Raw genomic sequence first — 15,232 nt, 5'->3', positions numbered from 1 at the left:
TGCTTATTAGGACACGTCAAAAACTAGCGCTACATTTGATGCTGGATTTGGTGCAAGAAAGAATAATATTCTTAGATTGTGTGTAGCAGGACGAACCCTTAAGTTCCTCATGTGTGTCCTTTTAGGCCCGTACCCGGCTCGCTGTCCTCACTACTGCACCTACGAAACAGACAGAGGCAGCCTCTGCCAGCCTCCATGCCTGGAACTCTGCCAGACCCGACCATGCCTGGCTCCTCTGCTGTGTTGATGCCTGTGAGTACCACAACAGATTACAGAGCATATTCACTTACAGCGGCACTCACACATGCAGAAGTAGACTCGTTTACTCCTATGATGACAGTGCACTGTACATTCAGACTGAACATAAGCTGTGTTGGTGTTGCTGTGCAGTTTCGAATGCTTCATGTCACCATTAAAGTTGCTTACCAAGACATCAAGAAAGACACTTCCTGCAGAAATGAGTGGTTTGTCCTGTGAGTTCAAAATGTAAATTTTCACTACAATTAAGCCAACTAAATTTAGAACAATCACGTTGTGTAACAGGAAATGATAACAACATAGCGAAAGGCCCTCATATCAGGATTGCAATGATACAACACATGTTCCGTTTGTAACATAAGACGCCTCATATTTATGGTGTGGAAAAATCCTTCCCATGTTTATTAAATTAAGGGCTAAGCGATTTTTGGGAAGATTGACGGTTCAGGAAAGGGGTGCACGTTTGGGTGATATTTTTACACAAAACACACTTACTGCAATTAAGATTGTGTGTCAGGTTCTAGACCCAAATCTCTATGGACCAGGGAAAGGGGAGGGCAAGGAAAGAGGGGTCCAGGCAGGGGTGGGGGTGAGAGGGGCCATGCCTCATGGAGAGCACCACAAACCTCACCAAAACTTCAGCAGCTAAGAGGCCGCAACACCTTACACGCACACATGCATGTGGATGTTCAAGCAGACATATCTTCTTTCCTGCTTGCACCACACAGTGAGCACCGCTCACCTTTCATCACATGTCATGTGAATTCTTCAGGTCTCAGCTATGACACATAACGACCAGACTAGAATCAATCAGAGACAGGTAGTGAGCGCATACACACAAAGACAGTTGGTTATAAATTTGTAGAGCTAACTAACCTACGTCCTTATTGAAACATCCTGCAACTAGATGACTTTGATGTTAGTCTGACAGATACTCACCAAACTGCTGTTAGAAACTCTCTCTCACACACACACCCCAGTTGCCCAGCTTCCTGTGTTAAGTCCCTGCGTGCTGGCTTCCTGTTTTGGGTCAGCTCCAGTTATCATCACACAGAGCTGTGCACAGGGCAGCCTGTCATGTGAAATCAGGCTCTCATGCGTTCTCATCTCATGCTCCACAACCTCAAAGGATAGGTCTCACACTTAAAATGCTTAAAGTTTTTTGGTGCGTACCTGTGAGAAAGCAGTGATTACATCTCTGAAAAATCACCACTCTTAGCATAAATAGTACAGCATGATTGATATGTGTTTAAATAAAGCCCTGTTTACACTTGCATGATTGTTATGGTATTGTTGTAATCTTCAGATGGAGAGACAAATGTCCATGGGCTCCAATATGATGGGCATGCAAAGCCCCGCCCACAGCAGCTCTTGCTCCTCCACTCACATTCCCTCCATGCACTCGGAGGCCAAACTGGTGAGTATATGCAAGCATTCACATGCATACATACACTTTTATGCCTGCACACACACACACACACACACACACACACACACACACACACACACACACACACACACAAGCTGAAAGTGTTGCAACCTTCTTTTCCACTGGGCTCTGCCAGCAAGGCTGCACTCTTAGGCCTGTGTGGATTTCATCATTTGGTGTGTAATCAAAGCTGTGTCTGAACCTGCCAGTGCAGCACCGGAGACTCTGGCTGGAATAAAGGGCCCTTTATGTGGTTGTGGCTCGGCTGCCCACCAACTGCCTGATATATATCTTAATGTACAGAACATGTTCTGTAGGTCCTGCAACTTGTTAGCACTAGTTTAACACAGCAGGGAAAAAATCAAATGACCTCATCCTTTCACAAAGCATTTAGTTGTAGAAGTGGGAATGAGATGTAGGCACAGGTTTTGAGAGTTAAAGAAGGATAAAGAAAGACTGGCAGAAGAAAAAGCTCAAAAAGAAATGAGTCTTTGCACTGTTCTTGATTTTGCATGCCAGTAACTGCTGCAACACTTGTGCTGGTTTATGACAGCGCACCGCTGATTAATGAAAAATAGCTAAAAAGTTACATTTAAGGTGATATGAATTGATTAATGCTGTAGCAACGTGACCAACTGCCAACCTTTGTTTTAAAAATAAATAACTGGAGTGTCATGACATGGATATCGAGAAAAAAGAAATTATAAACCATAATGAAAAGAGTTGGCTGCGCTTTGTGTTTGGAAAGGTTCATAGATAGCTGGGTTTGCTGGAGAGAAACATCCTGGAGAGGCAAAGACACACAGAGAGACAGAGAGAGAGAGAGAGAGAGGGGTAGCAGAGGTCATTAGAAGAGTTATTGGTCTGATAGAGGAGAGCGGGAGCAGTCCCAGGGCATTTAATTCTCCCTCTTCCTCCCGTTCTCTCAAGATTGATCGCCTTTGTAGTCTTTTGAATCTCTTCAACTGTTCCTATGGTAACACACTAGGGTAACACAATATTAGTGTATTAGGCTTATCTCTCCCCTGGCCATCATCCAGACACGTCTTACTCTTTTTTTCTCCTCCTATCTGTGTAATTGAATTGTAAATGCTCTGTTAGGCCTCCCATAAACATATGCAGTCACTAAATGGCTGCAGGCCCCCTAACCATGCAACTTTCTGGTTAGTTGGCCATTCGGGCACGAGGCACAGCAATCCAATGTGTATCAATTGAGATTCTGCTCCCTGATGTCTGAACACAACTGATGGAATTTTGTGATTGTGGACAGAAAGTGAGAGACTAATTGTGTTATCCGGGTGCGATCTCCAGCGTGGGTTTCATAAGCATAGACGGGGTCTCTAATGTCTGCAATATCCTCGCCCGGGCTTGGTCGATAAATACGGCCTCGCTATCGGATAACTGGGCCATGATCAGGCCCATGTGTCCCCTGCGACGATCTCAATCCGGCTCTAATCGCATTACCCCGACCATGTTGACTTTCCGCCAATGGGAAATCTTCGCACTGTAACCCCACACCTCGGAGGAACGAATCTGGATGCACTCTTTGTGCTCAACGTTTACATTGTGAGAGCAGAAGAGGGGATTGAGTGGGACTTTGATAGACATGAAGGAAACAGACAGGCAGAATAGGCAAGAGAATTAAAAAGCGAGAAGCAATATTGATATACTGCATGATCAAACAATGAATAAGAGGGAGAAAATAGAAGACTTCTTAGTGAAAAGAAGAACCGGTTTCCTTTGTCTTTCCATGTTTGTGCATATATGTATGGCCATATGGGTGAGCTTGCTGTTGTTTGATATTTTGTGGTAACTGGAGGCATCGGTTGCAGGATTATCCCTCCCCTGTCAGAGAAAGCATGCCCTGAGCCTGGGCTAATGAAGGCTAATTGATTTTGTGGTGGGCCAGAGCAGTAGGGAGGCCTGTCTCTGGTGTAAATAGTTAATGAGCCAAAGGACTGCTGTGGCCCCTTGGGGACTCATATCTTGCTCTAAGCTCTCTGTTTGTGCTCTCTGGGCTAAAGACTGTATCTGCATCAGTGCCCATCTTTGTTCTTCTGATTTTCTCCTTAAGTGCCATCATTTAAGTGGTATAGCAAAGCTTGATGGTGGAATAATTGATATGTTTTTTTTTTCTTAATGCTTTTAGTTTGCTGCCTGGGAGGGTTTCTGGGATTGGAATGTTTTATTAGTTTTAGCTCAAGTGTTTTTTTTTTCCCTTCTTGTTGTGAGGGACTGGGTGCTCTTGGTGCCGGGTGTGGTTGAATTCTGCTCTGTTGTGGTCTGGGGAATTGAATAGTGAGTGTTGTGTGCTGGAGGTTGTGGGATAGTTGACCCTCGCAGCGTGGAGGAAACGCAGTACAGAGGAGGCCAAGTTCCACAGCATGCCGGCCAAAGCATTACATCACCACTCCTTACAAGCACACACACACACACATATATGGACGGCGCGTGGACAAGCACTGTGTCATTTTGCTTGTACAAATAGCCGCAAAATCATGCACACACGTGCACCCACACATGCATGCACACGCAGCCAAAAATACTTGAAAAACGACTGACAGATGAGATGCACACACAGAATACATGCATGCCTGTAAAGCAAAAGTTCTGAATACTTGCACTGTTTTCTACGTCCCACACCCACACCCCCAACCCACCCCACCCCAACCCTCACACACCACAGACCCCCTATGCTTAAATTTTGATATCTTTGTTCATGCAATGAAAGGTAATTGCTATCATTTTTCATCTGTAACAAGAAAAACCCAAACAAGCCCTTATCAAATTTCCCCTAAAAACAAACTCGAGTCTATGAATGCCCGCTGTGGCGCATGGCTCATGTCAGTGGCACTGTTTTCAACGTGGTGCACTTTGGCATTGTTTTATTGTGTCTTTTAACTGAGTCCCATGCTTTCCACACATCCTGACTGCTTGCTAATTTCAGAAAGAGAGGCCTTGAAAGCTCTTTGTGCTGGTGTATGAAAATGTGTTATTTATTATCTCCCAATTATCTATTGTTTATATTGTTACTAAGGACAATAAATTTGTCACTAAGCATCGGGCTAGGTGCTGAGATTTTTATGTGGTAAACAATACTATATGTTCTTTCACTGCAGCCTGCTTGGCTGTGGAGCTGGCACTAGATTGGTGGATGACATAATTCCTGGCATGCTCTAAATATGCTCCTTTTTACTTGAAGGGGGGGAGTGGGGGGGCAAGCAGTGCTTCTCTTAAAGAAACATTTCATAGCACACAGGAGGACCAATAATCAAAGTATTCCTCGTGCACTGATGTTGAGTTTTCATTTCACTTGCACAAACCTTGCAGTTAATTCTTTAGGGTAACTCTTTCGTACATGTTCACTGTTTAGCTAAACGCTTGATCTTTAATCCTGATAATCCAAATACTAGTTGCAATTCAGTAACTGCACTGAACTGCACCTATTTTGCTCACAAATGCCAAAAAAGTGAGGCAGCTGCAGATGTTACAGTTTTCATCTCTGCCATGTCATGATTGATGAAATGATTACCTTAGTATAAAATCGTTTGTAAGCAGTTAAACCATTAGCATACACTGTAACCCTATTATGTGTTCCATTCATTTTCTTTCACCATAGTAGGGGAGCACCTCTGGCAAAATCTCTTGTTGTGAGGAGGAGGAGCAGTACACACAATGAGAGTCTAACTACAGGTTTTGTAAGCAACATCTGTATGAATGGTGGCATTGTCGGGGTATGATGTCACTGAGCAGAGACGCTGAGCTAAGAGCACAGCTGAATCTGCAGGCTGCTTGCGTTAACTCTAGCTTGTATGTACATTGTGTGTGTTTGTATGCATGCTCATGATTGTGTGTGTAAATGCCTCTTTTTTCACTGCACTGGCACCCCGTCTGGTACTCATTGTCCTTGGAGCCAAAACACATCTGTGGACAAAGTGGGCTAAAACAAACCATGAAGTCAGAGTTTGCATATGGTTTGTGATACAGATCAGTTATATGCATATGTGTGGTTAGTTAAGTAAACGTGGAAGACGTGCAGTCAAATAGTGACAGGGTACAAAGGACACATAGAGAGAAGGTTAAATATTTTGGATGCAGCAAAAGTTTATATGATTAGTGGTGGTGGTGGTGGTGGGGGATGAGTCCTTTTAGCAGCGTAGAGTGTAACGCAAGAGCTGCTGGATCAGTGCAACTGCCACATAAACCAGAGAGGAACTTCTGCTTTGGTGCGACTAAAATTGTACTAGTTAGATAGATAGATGAATCATCAGAAACCTCACGACACCACAATTTATCACCTTTTTCAGCTATAAAGTATGCCTGTCAACATGTGTTTACAGAAAATCCAGAAAAAAACATGTTAGATAAAAGTTATAAATTGATTTCCATGCCACTGAATAAACCCAGCCAGAAGTTTGGTTCCCAGGATTCTCTGTTGGATGTACTTTCAGCTGAGCCGATTTAACGAAAGTTTGCTTGGCCAACATTATCTCAGATTGGTGGTGAATGAGATGAGCCCTCATGTTAATAGTATTTTGATAGTGTTTTAATGTCCCTGTAAAATCGCCATGGAAAATATCGGGATACTACGCTATGAGTGAGAACTCAACAAAACAACTGTCTGTTTATATATACTTGTGTGTGTGTGTGTGTGTGTGTGTGTGTGTGTGTGTGTGTGTGTGTGTGTGTGTGTGTGTGTGTGCGCGTGCGAATCTTGTAATATTATATTTAGAAAACACATATTCACATTTGAATAGTGAGTAAGTGTGGCAGGAGGAATGAGTAATGTGTTAGTTGATGAGATTTCCTTCCCATTCTGTACCATCCGGTTAGGTAGAAAACGATTTAAAGGACAAGTTCATGAAATTTACATTTCATGTCTATTAGTTTATCAGTCTTTTAAGGACTGTACACAGTGGTACGTGTGAGTGTATTAATTTTATTTTTTTATTAAATAGCACTTTTTAAAATCAGAGAGCGTGACTATAAGAATAAAGACAAAAATATTACAGAAGAAGCACTCGCACAGTTAAACATACAACAAAACAAAACTTTGAAATAAAAGATTTTACCTGATAATTCAAGCACAAATCCACTTTGTAAATATGAAGGGTTTGAGCTTTGATATAAAACACAACCCCCAAAATTTGCTGACCTGATTCTTAGGGGACAGATCCACAGTTTGGGATCCTTTCTGTTTTCAAGGTACAGCCATACTAACGCATATTCATCTTACGACATGCATGCATCCACACTTCTACCACTTTATAACCATTAACAGATACTTTTGGAAATACAGCTGATCAACTTTTAGGTTAAAAACTCTCAAAACAGTAATAGAGAGTTTGTTTTCTGACTGTCATTAAAATGGAAAAAAAAACCACATTATGGTTCTGCTCATCTACCTTTGTGTCGGTTCACATTTGTCATCACCATGGTTTTCTCTGATGATGGATAGTCCTCACAGCATCACTTGCTTTGAGACAACAGCTGATCTATGATTTCTGCTGCCATGGCTGTTTTATACTAATGTGTTATATTTAGCTTCAGTTCCACTTCATTGTCGGGCCAATCAAATTAAATAAATAAATTAAAAAAAAATAATCTATTTTTATACTTTTTTCATTTCTGTTTGTCTGTTTTTGTGTTGTTGTGTTTTCTAGAAATAGCCGACCTTTTGCTACATTTTTACTCCAGCGCTCATGTGCCCAGTGTATGTGAATGGTGATATATGTGTAACTGTAAATGGAAAGTATTGTTGAAAAGGTGCTAAAGTGCTTGCCTGGGCAAAGTGATGGTGTGAAAGCTAGTGCAAGGTACTACTAGTATGACTGAGGGGATGTAGGGGGCCTAGCAGGAGTACAACATGTTCCTGGCTCATTATACACTCTGAAGCAAGATCAGCAAGCCTTATAGAAGAGGAGGATGCTTCTGAGTAGTTTCATGTGTGTGTGTGTGTGTGTGTGTGTGCGCGCGCTTCTCTGTTGGGTTGAGTTTTTGGGACAAGAGCGGCGTTGGTGGCACAGAGTGTCGCATCTGTTTGTCTTTGGATGACTGCTTGTTTTTTTTAGGTGTGCTGATGGGTGGTGTATGTGAAGGCCATTTGGTTATGGTTCAGGGCCTATGAATGGGAAGGGACACAAGCAGAGCCAAGCTTGGGTAAACCAGCTGCCATCATCACTGCACGATCCAGACCGGACTGGTCCAGCCACCATTACCCCTCCTGGAGCCTGAGCAAAACAAACAAGACACTCACACCAAAATAACTTTAACAATACTGAGGAGGTGATCTGAATCAGACAAGTTCATGCTTCATGTTTTCAACGATTACTTCTTGGAAATTTTGACATGTCGTAACACAAGTGGCTTCTCACGCCTGTGGGTGTATTGACAGTGCGTGTAAAGAGGGGCTATTTATTATCAGAGAACAAGAACCAAAACTCAAACCATTATTAAACAAAAAAACTATTGTGAAAAATTTGTGAGTAACGGCCAAAATACACTAACATTAGAGATCTGATATTTTAATCATCTTTCAAACTACATTTGATTCCACTTACGTTTATCGACACAATGACTCATGATGCCTCTTTTAATCCCACAACTTAAGAGTATGTAAGTGTTTAGCATTGTATTCATGCTCTGTCTGTCTCTCTCACTCAGGGGCATTGTCTGTATTCAAGATTGTGACAGTGGGTGTAGTGATAACCATGTAGGCTGCACTCGAGCAGGGCTTTACAAGAGAGGGAACAGTGGGGATATGCAGACTGGAGTCAGAGGCCCATCCATTAACTTGACAGGCTGCAGAAGCTGCCAAGAGTATGAGCGCATGCTTTGGAGCACACTTCTCAGTGGGCGTGTGTCTTGCTGCACCCATACCGCCACGGTTCCTCCGAGCACCACCGGAACGTCTGGCCCTGGCAGAACAGTCAGTCTATGTCCATCTCCCTGTGTCTGGAACCACAGGGAAGCTCTGATCAGCTTGGCCCAGAACCTGAGAGAGGAGAGAGGGGGCGATATTACAGCCCAGCACTCCCATCAGACTGTCTGCCTCACTGTTCCCTGAGGAAATCAGTTTAACAGTCCCCAGCTCTTGGCAAGCAGAGGGAGAGGGGGTGGAGGAAAAGGCAAGAGGTGCGTGTAGTGTGTGTGTGTGAGAGAGAGAGAGAGAGAGGAGAGAGAGAGGAGAGAGAGGGGGGGTGGTGGATGTTACTGCCTCTCTGGGTGAGAGGGAAATCTAATAAAATTGAACTAATGGGGGTATGGGCTTTTTAGGGGACAGAGAGTGGGTTTGTAGGCAGGCACTGGTGGGTAGTGCTGGTGGTGGAGATGAGGAGGATGGAACAGGATCCGTGGAGTGCTTGGCGAAGCAGCAGAGCCAAACTCCTGCTTTCAGCTGCAGATGGTGAACCCGGGTCGGGTTTAGAGTGCAAGGTAGGGGGGCCGAGGCATATATAAAATACTCCCAGGAAAGTTACAGCTTTGATATATTATGCAATTAGAAATGCTGTGTGCTTACTCACGATCACTGTGCTTGTCTGATGTTAACAAAAAAGCTGACAGTGAGAGACAGAAGCTTTAATGTTTCTCTGCGGACCCTTAAATGCGAAAGAGCTCCATTTGAATCTTTGATCTTTTTGCAGTTGAACTATGACTCCGCAGACTGATCAAATCTTTCAAACCTACTGTGAGGCGCCAGCGGGCCACAGGTCCCCTGATAGTACAATGCTCCACTTTTAAGGGGAATAAAAGTGCTCACCCTGACCTCGCTAGGTTTGATTTACCCATCCTTAGGCAGGCGTGGTCTCCTCCCTTTGTACCTGCTTCATGATCTTGGTTTCTCCTCCCAGGGTTAATAGACATGAAGTCATCTGGTGAGCAGAAACCTGAGTGTGTTCTCAGGATGTGCCCAGAGCACTCACAGGGACATCACTCAAAGCCCCTGTGTCAGAGAGGACACAGCCATTAATAAATATCATTAATGGATGATCACCTGGTATCCCTGAAACCACATAAATGAGAGAGGCCTAAAAAAAGGAGAGGGAGTGGAGAGGTCAGGGGGCAAAGGTCTGAGAGGAGATGGCTCCCCTCTGGGCAAAAGATGGCTGAATCAGGGATGGTGGAAAATCAATAGCACTGCTACTTTCAGTATACTGTCAGAATGCATGTATTTATGCTGCTACTATATAAAAATTATTGTGAAGGAAGCTGACCACTTTCTAATGGTGTCACAGCGACTTCATTTTCCTGTTGCAACTTGGCAGCAGGGCAGACAGTGGTAGAACAGGGTGCATACCGTCCCATCTTTGAGTGCTCTGCACAGCCGCAAGCTAACACCTGCACTGATTTAATGACTGTTTTCTGTGGCAGCCATGTTGCTGCAGGAGAAATGTATATGTTTGTGTGTGTGTCATTAGAGTAAAATGCACATGGTGGTTAAGTTCTTGTGCTTAGCACAGTCTGGGGAAATACAACCATGTGTTAAAGAGTCATTAAGGGGCTGATGAAGGTGTTTGAGAATCACAGCCTGCTCATCATCACTCTGCTAACGTCCCTTAGTTGCGTCACTGTGGTTCTGGATACAAAGACTTAAGTTTTGGCTGAGCTGGGTTTAACTGAGCTGTGTCTCGACTTCAGATGCAGGAGAGGTAGACACTTGTACAGAGCTAGCTTCAGGAATAGGCTTATATCACGGTAAGGGTTTTCTCTTTTAACTGTGGCCTTTTCTTTAAACCTGTCAGTTTAAGGTGGTGCATTTATATATTCATACTGCCTATTTAAAGAGCTGGATTTTCCATTATTGATCATGTAAGTGTGAAGGTCCTGCCAGCTAATCCAGTCAAAGAGAGTGGTTTAATTTCTATGCGTGTACTAAAAATTTAAGTTGTGTGTTGTCAAGATGTTTCTGTAGTTCTTTGATTGATTTTGTTATGTGTAATAGCTATGCTGTCTCTGTTGAACTGTATTATATTAACCTGTGTTGCATTACATTCAGTTACCTTTGTACTTTGTTGTGTATATAATCATCACCACTAAGGCTTGTGCATCGGCCCCTTGGCTCTTTGACCTGCAGTCCCTCTGTACTTTGACACTCGCAGGCCTCTTTGAATGCAGGCTAACTGAATTAATATACAGATAGTGCCAGCTGGACAGCTCGCTGAGACGCTGACAAATGACCAATTGCCGTTTCAGGCTAATGGTGTGTGGGGAAGAAACACTGGAATCCATCTAATCTCTTCCCACCTCTAGTCTTTGTCTCTCTCAATACTCCCCTTCACCATTTATGCTCTCTGTCTTCCACCTGGCGTCCTCCCTTTCTAGAAGGGAGTTTCAGTGACACCAAAAGAGCATCTTACCGGCCATCAGCTTACTAAACGTCTTATAGAGACTACAAAGATAGACATGCTGCCAGCAAACTCCTCTGGCTTCTATTCATTCAGGTGATTCCCTGCTTGAGTGGCAGGAGCTTGCCAGACCCTGATTGGTTTTCTCTTGCACAAAAGGCGTGGGTCTCACCTCTCTGGTTCATACTGATCGACTGCAGGCTGCAGGGAAGGTGCTCAGTGAGAGCTGTCAAACTCAGAATTCATCCTGTGATGTACAGAAGATGTCCTTGTCAACGCTGGTGACTATGATTGATCTGTAAGCATTTCATATCCCTTTTCTGCTTCAGCTGCATGTCAATTAGCTGTCGTGTTTTAAGATGTTATTTCCAGATAGCTACCCAGTGTGAAAACTTTGCAGATTGCAACTGTTTGTAGTGTGTTAAAGAAAGTCAGAGACTTCTCAGTGCTGCTTTTTTGTTTTCATCAGTAAGACTCAGTGTGGCTATGATGCCGCTGACAGCTGCAGGCTTGAAGACACTCGCTGTGTGTAGACTCTGTGGTATTTTAACCCATGTCTCTCTGGTCACAAAAAGGAAGGGTTGTGGCCCCTGAGAACAATTCTTAGAGGTTTTGGTGAAGGCAGTTAGTGGGGTTAGGGTGTGATTATATTGGTTTAGGATGTGTTATCTATGACATTAGAAGTGTGGAAGTTTAAAATAACATTCATAGTGAGGTCCAACAGATAAAATCACGCGCTTCCAGAAAAGTACCTGCTTCAATGTGTCAAGCATACCTTTCTGTGATAAACAGAAACTATAGTCAACTAAAACTGGCTCGACAAGGTCATAAATTCACTGTGCCGGTTTCATGTGCATTTTTCTGCATCCCACACTGTCCGTGGAAGAAGTAAAGACAACTAACTCCAAACACACACACACATATATAATGTGTAAATATGGTAAAACACAGTCACTTTTTTTGTTCTCAATCTTCTAAAATGATTTATTGGACTGTGCCGCCTTCCTACTTGTAAAAAGCTTTCCACTCATAGACAGTGTGAGCGGGAAGTGAAGGGATGATGTTGCGCTCTGCTTATGTCCTAGCATTGTGATCCAGACCAGCTGGATGCCATTCCCTATGGGAATCATGAATGTGAAGGTTGTTAAAAGATATGGAGCCTTGGACTTACTGACAGCAGCTGGGAGAAGGGGGAAGGGAGCAGAGAGGAAAAAAGAGAATACTGGGAAAGGGAAAAGAAAACGTTGTGGAATTCACAACAGTAGCCTTAGACACAATGTCTTTCGTTTCATTTTTGCTGCTAACTTTTTACTAAACATGTCTCAGGAGATCAACTGTAAAAGGAATAATTAATTTCCAAGTATTTTAGTGTTTATTAACATCAGCAGTGTGCTTCTGGTAAAAAGGATCTTCATTAAATAAGGTTTTGCAACCTGTTAAAAGCTATTAAACCGTAAATATGTCATGCATTTTTTATTTATGTCTAGGTTTGTGCTGGGTTTCTGTGCTTGCGGTCGTCTTTATGCGGTGCCCAGAAAAACACACTCTAGTGGAGAGGTGCATTTGGTAAACATGAGGAACACAAGTGCACTTTTAGTGCGCTTCTCTCTGGTTCTCATCCCAGACTGCTCAGAGACACCGTCTCAGTCAGTGCTAAGTAGACCACACAGTTAAAGCAACAAACCTGTTGCTGGGTCAATAGTAGGGAGCGTTCTGAGGTCTCACACCTTACCAGCGATCTCATCTCACCAGCAGAAATGCACAAACAAACACATGCACTCTATAAGAGAGAGAGGGAGAGTGGGGCTGTTGTAAATATGAAGAGCAGGAACCGGTGGGATGCAGTCATGAAAGGCAAAGAGCAAGAATGACAGGACTGAAGGAGAGATGAAGGACAGCCTAAGTGGCTTTGACTTGTCCTGCTGACATGTGGATTTATGAAGCCATTTGTCATGTCATAGTCTGCTCTTAATCATCACACTGATGGAGGCGAATATGTACAAACATAATGACGAAATACTCCCAGAGATTTATATTAAATGTTGTCTTTGGTGTCCACTTTGTGTCCTTTAGAGGCTAAAGGCTGCACTTTCACACCACCCCGGTGCCATCGCAAACGGCAACATGAACTCCATGGGCCACATGATGGAGATGATGTCATCACGGCAGGACCAAGGCGCTCACCATCACATGCACTCGCACCCGCACCAGCACCTGCAAGCCCCTCCGCACGCATACCAGCACCACGGACACCACCACCACAACCAGGGCCACGCTCAGGGTGGACACCATCACCCGCAGGGACACAATCCCCATCACAACTCCCACAACCCCCATCTTCATCCTGGGCACCCACATCAGACATCACCGCACCCTCCGATGCACTCTGCTTCACAGGTAAGCAAATCGGCTCCCCGAGAGAGCTGAGAAGCTTTTAGGCAGCCCAAAGGCAAAGCCACAAGTTCAATAACACATTAACTACACTGCACATTAAAATCACTCACACAGCTAGAAGTCAGCGTGTATGCAGCGTGACTAAAACGAGCCAGTGCTTTGGAAGGCTTTTGAGTAGTTTTGAAGTCAGCTATTAGTGGTTTAGTATAGAAGCATGGCTAAAATGATGCTTAGAATTCACAGCAAGTGAGTGGATGAACGCATTTTCCCTTGCTGCATCCTTAATAGCGAGTTTCCTGGCACCCGGCGCAAAAGTATTTTTTCCTTTTCGTTTGGTCAGCTACAGGTCAGTGTTGGATGCCTGCCATGGAGAGAAGGGGTCACGAAGAGTTCAGAAAGTGAACAGTTACAAAAGGATATTCAGGACTGTCTTTTGAAAACTTTGCTCCACTGCACCAACCATTTGCAATTAAGTAGTCACGGCATGCTTCAAGTGCAGAAGACGTTTTAGCTGTGAATATACCTGTTTCAGTATTAATTGACAGTATTGCTCACAGCATTAAAAAAAAGAGGCATTTTGTCCTTGCATTCTTTGAAGCCTTTTTGCAGCACAGAGTGCTACATCATGAAGTGCAATTCACTATATGTTTTAAATGTACCATTAAAGCTTTAAAACAACATTGTCTGTGTGCGCAGCCACCATTAAAGTGGCGTGCATTTTCCATGCTTCTCATAAAAATGTAATGTTTTGAAGACTGAAAACACTTGACCTAGCCAAGTATATGTCAAGATTTGTCAGTGGATAGAAATGGGCCTTTTGACTGCGTCTGGTGGTGTTAGTCTGAGTGGAAGTGGGCGTTGGAAAACTGCCTCCCGACACCTCTTTAACAAGGTGGGCAAGCTAGTGAATCAGCCCAGTCAGTCAGTCAGTCATTCACTCCTGACGCCCACAGCCCAGCTTCTTAAGGCACGTGGTACAAGCAGATGTTGTTTTTGGCGAAGTTGCCAGACATTAAATACCTGCAGGAAGTAATGTATAGATTGTTGTTTAGAGGCGGGAGGCTCTGAGGGCAGCATAGCGGCTACAGCAGACAGCTGACTGGCTGCTTTCCAGCTGTGTCAGGATGGTTACATATGTGGTCGGATCGTGGCAGGCAGGCGCTGCCCCATCGGGGACACCAGTAATGTTAATGCCATTTTCCCGTGATTCAGATGTCACCTGCAACCCAGCAGATGCAGCCCACGCAGACGTTGCAGTCTCCGCCACCCAGTGGTGGACGGCGCAGACGAGTAGTGGACGAGGATCCGGATGAACGTCGGCGAAAGTTTCTGGAGCGAAACAGAGCGGCTGCAACAAGATGCAGACAGAAGCGAAAAGTTTGGGTGATGTCATTAGAGAAGAAGGCAGAGGAGCTCACACAGACCAACATGCAGCTTCAGGTAAAAACCAAAAAAACCAAAAAACACCTTTAGAGCTTCTATGTACAGTAATGACTGCAACTCAGGGCCACCACCATGGATTTTGATTTGTTTATATTGGGTAATATGACCTGGGAATTTTACTGTTTGTTTTTAGGTAGTTAAGGATGGACTTGCCAAGAAATGTCGATTCGCTGAAATCTTAAAAATATTTTTCTTTTTCTCAGAATGAAGTCACAATGCTAAAGAACGAGGTGACACAGCTCAAGCAGCTTCTCCTCACACACAAGGACTGTCCCATCACCACTATGCAGAAAGAGTCCCAAGGTTACCTCAGTGAGTAGCTTAAACATAAACACACTCACACACCTTTAACTGTGTGCCTTAG

At 43.9% G+C, this 15,232-nt stretch overlaps 1 protein-coding gene across 8 annotated transcripts in view; it reads left to right on the top strand.

Moving 5' to 3' along the window:
* The window catches only part of creb5b (cAMP responsive element binding protein 5b), a 43,238-nt gene that overhangs the window by 24,416 nt on the left and 3,590 nt on the right, over positions 1 to 15,232 (top strand). For 6 of the 8 annotated variants that reach the window (XM_003454377.5, XM_019364749.2, XM_013277043.3 and 3 more), the window contains 5 exons: positions 126 to 252; positions 1,565 to 1,675; positions 13,105 to 13,428; positions 14,638 to 14,865; positions 15,072 to 15,180. In XM_003454377.5, coding sequence (XP_003454425.2) covers positions 126 to 252; positions 1,565 to 1,675; positions 13,105 to 13,428; positions 14,638 to 14,865; positions 15,072 to 15,180 — 899 coding nt within the window. The remainder of the gene's footprint in view (positions 1 to 125; positions 253 to 1,564; positions 1,676 to 13,104; positions 13,429 to 14,637; positions 14,866 to 15,071; positions 15,181 to 15,232) is intronic. The other 2 variants (XM_005472446.4, XM_005472445.4) reach the window with 2 other exon arrangements.

This window comes from Oreochromis niloticus, linkage group LG11, assembly GCF_001858045.2.
Source record: "Oreochromis niloticus isolate F11D_XX linkage group LG11, O_niloticus_UMD_NMBU, whole genome shotgun sequence".
Taxonomy (NCBI): domain Eukaryota; kingdom Metazoa; phylum Chordata; class Actinopteri; order Cichliformes; family Cichlidae; genus Oreochromis; species Oreochromis niloticus.
This window is presented reverse-complemented; position numbering and strand designations above follow the sequence as displayed.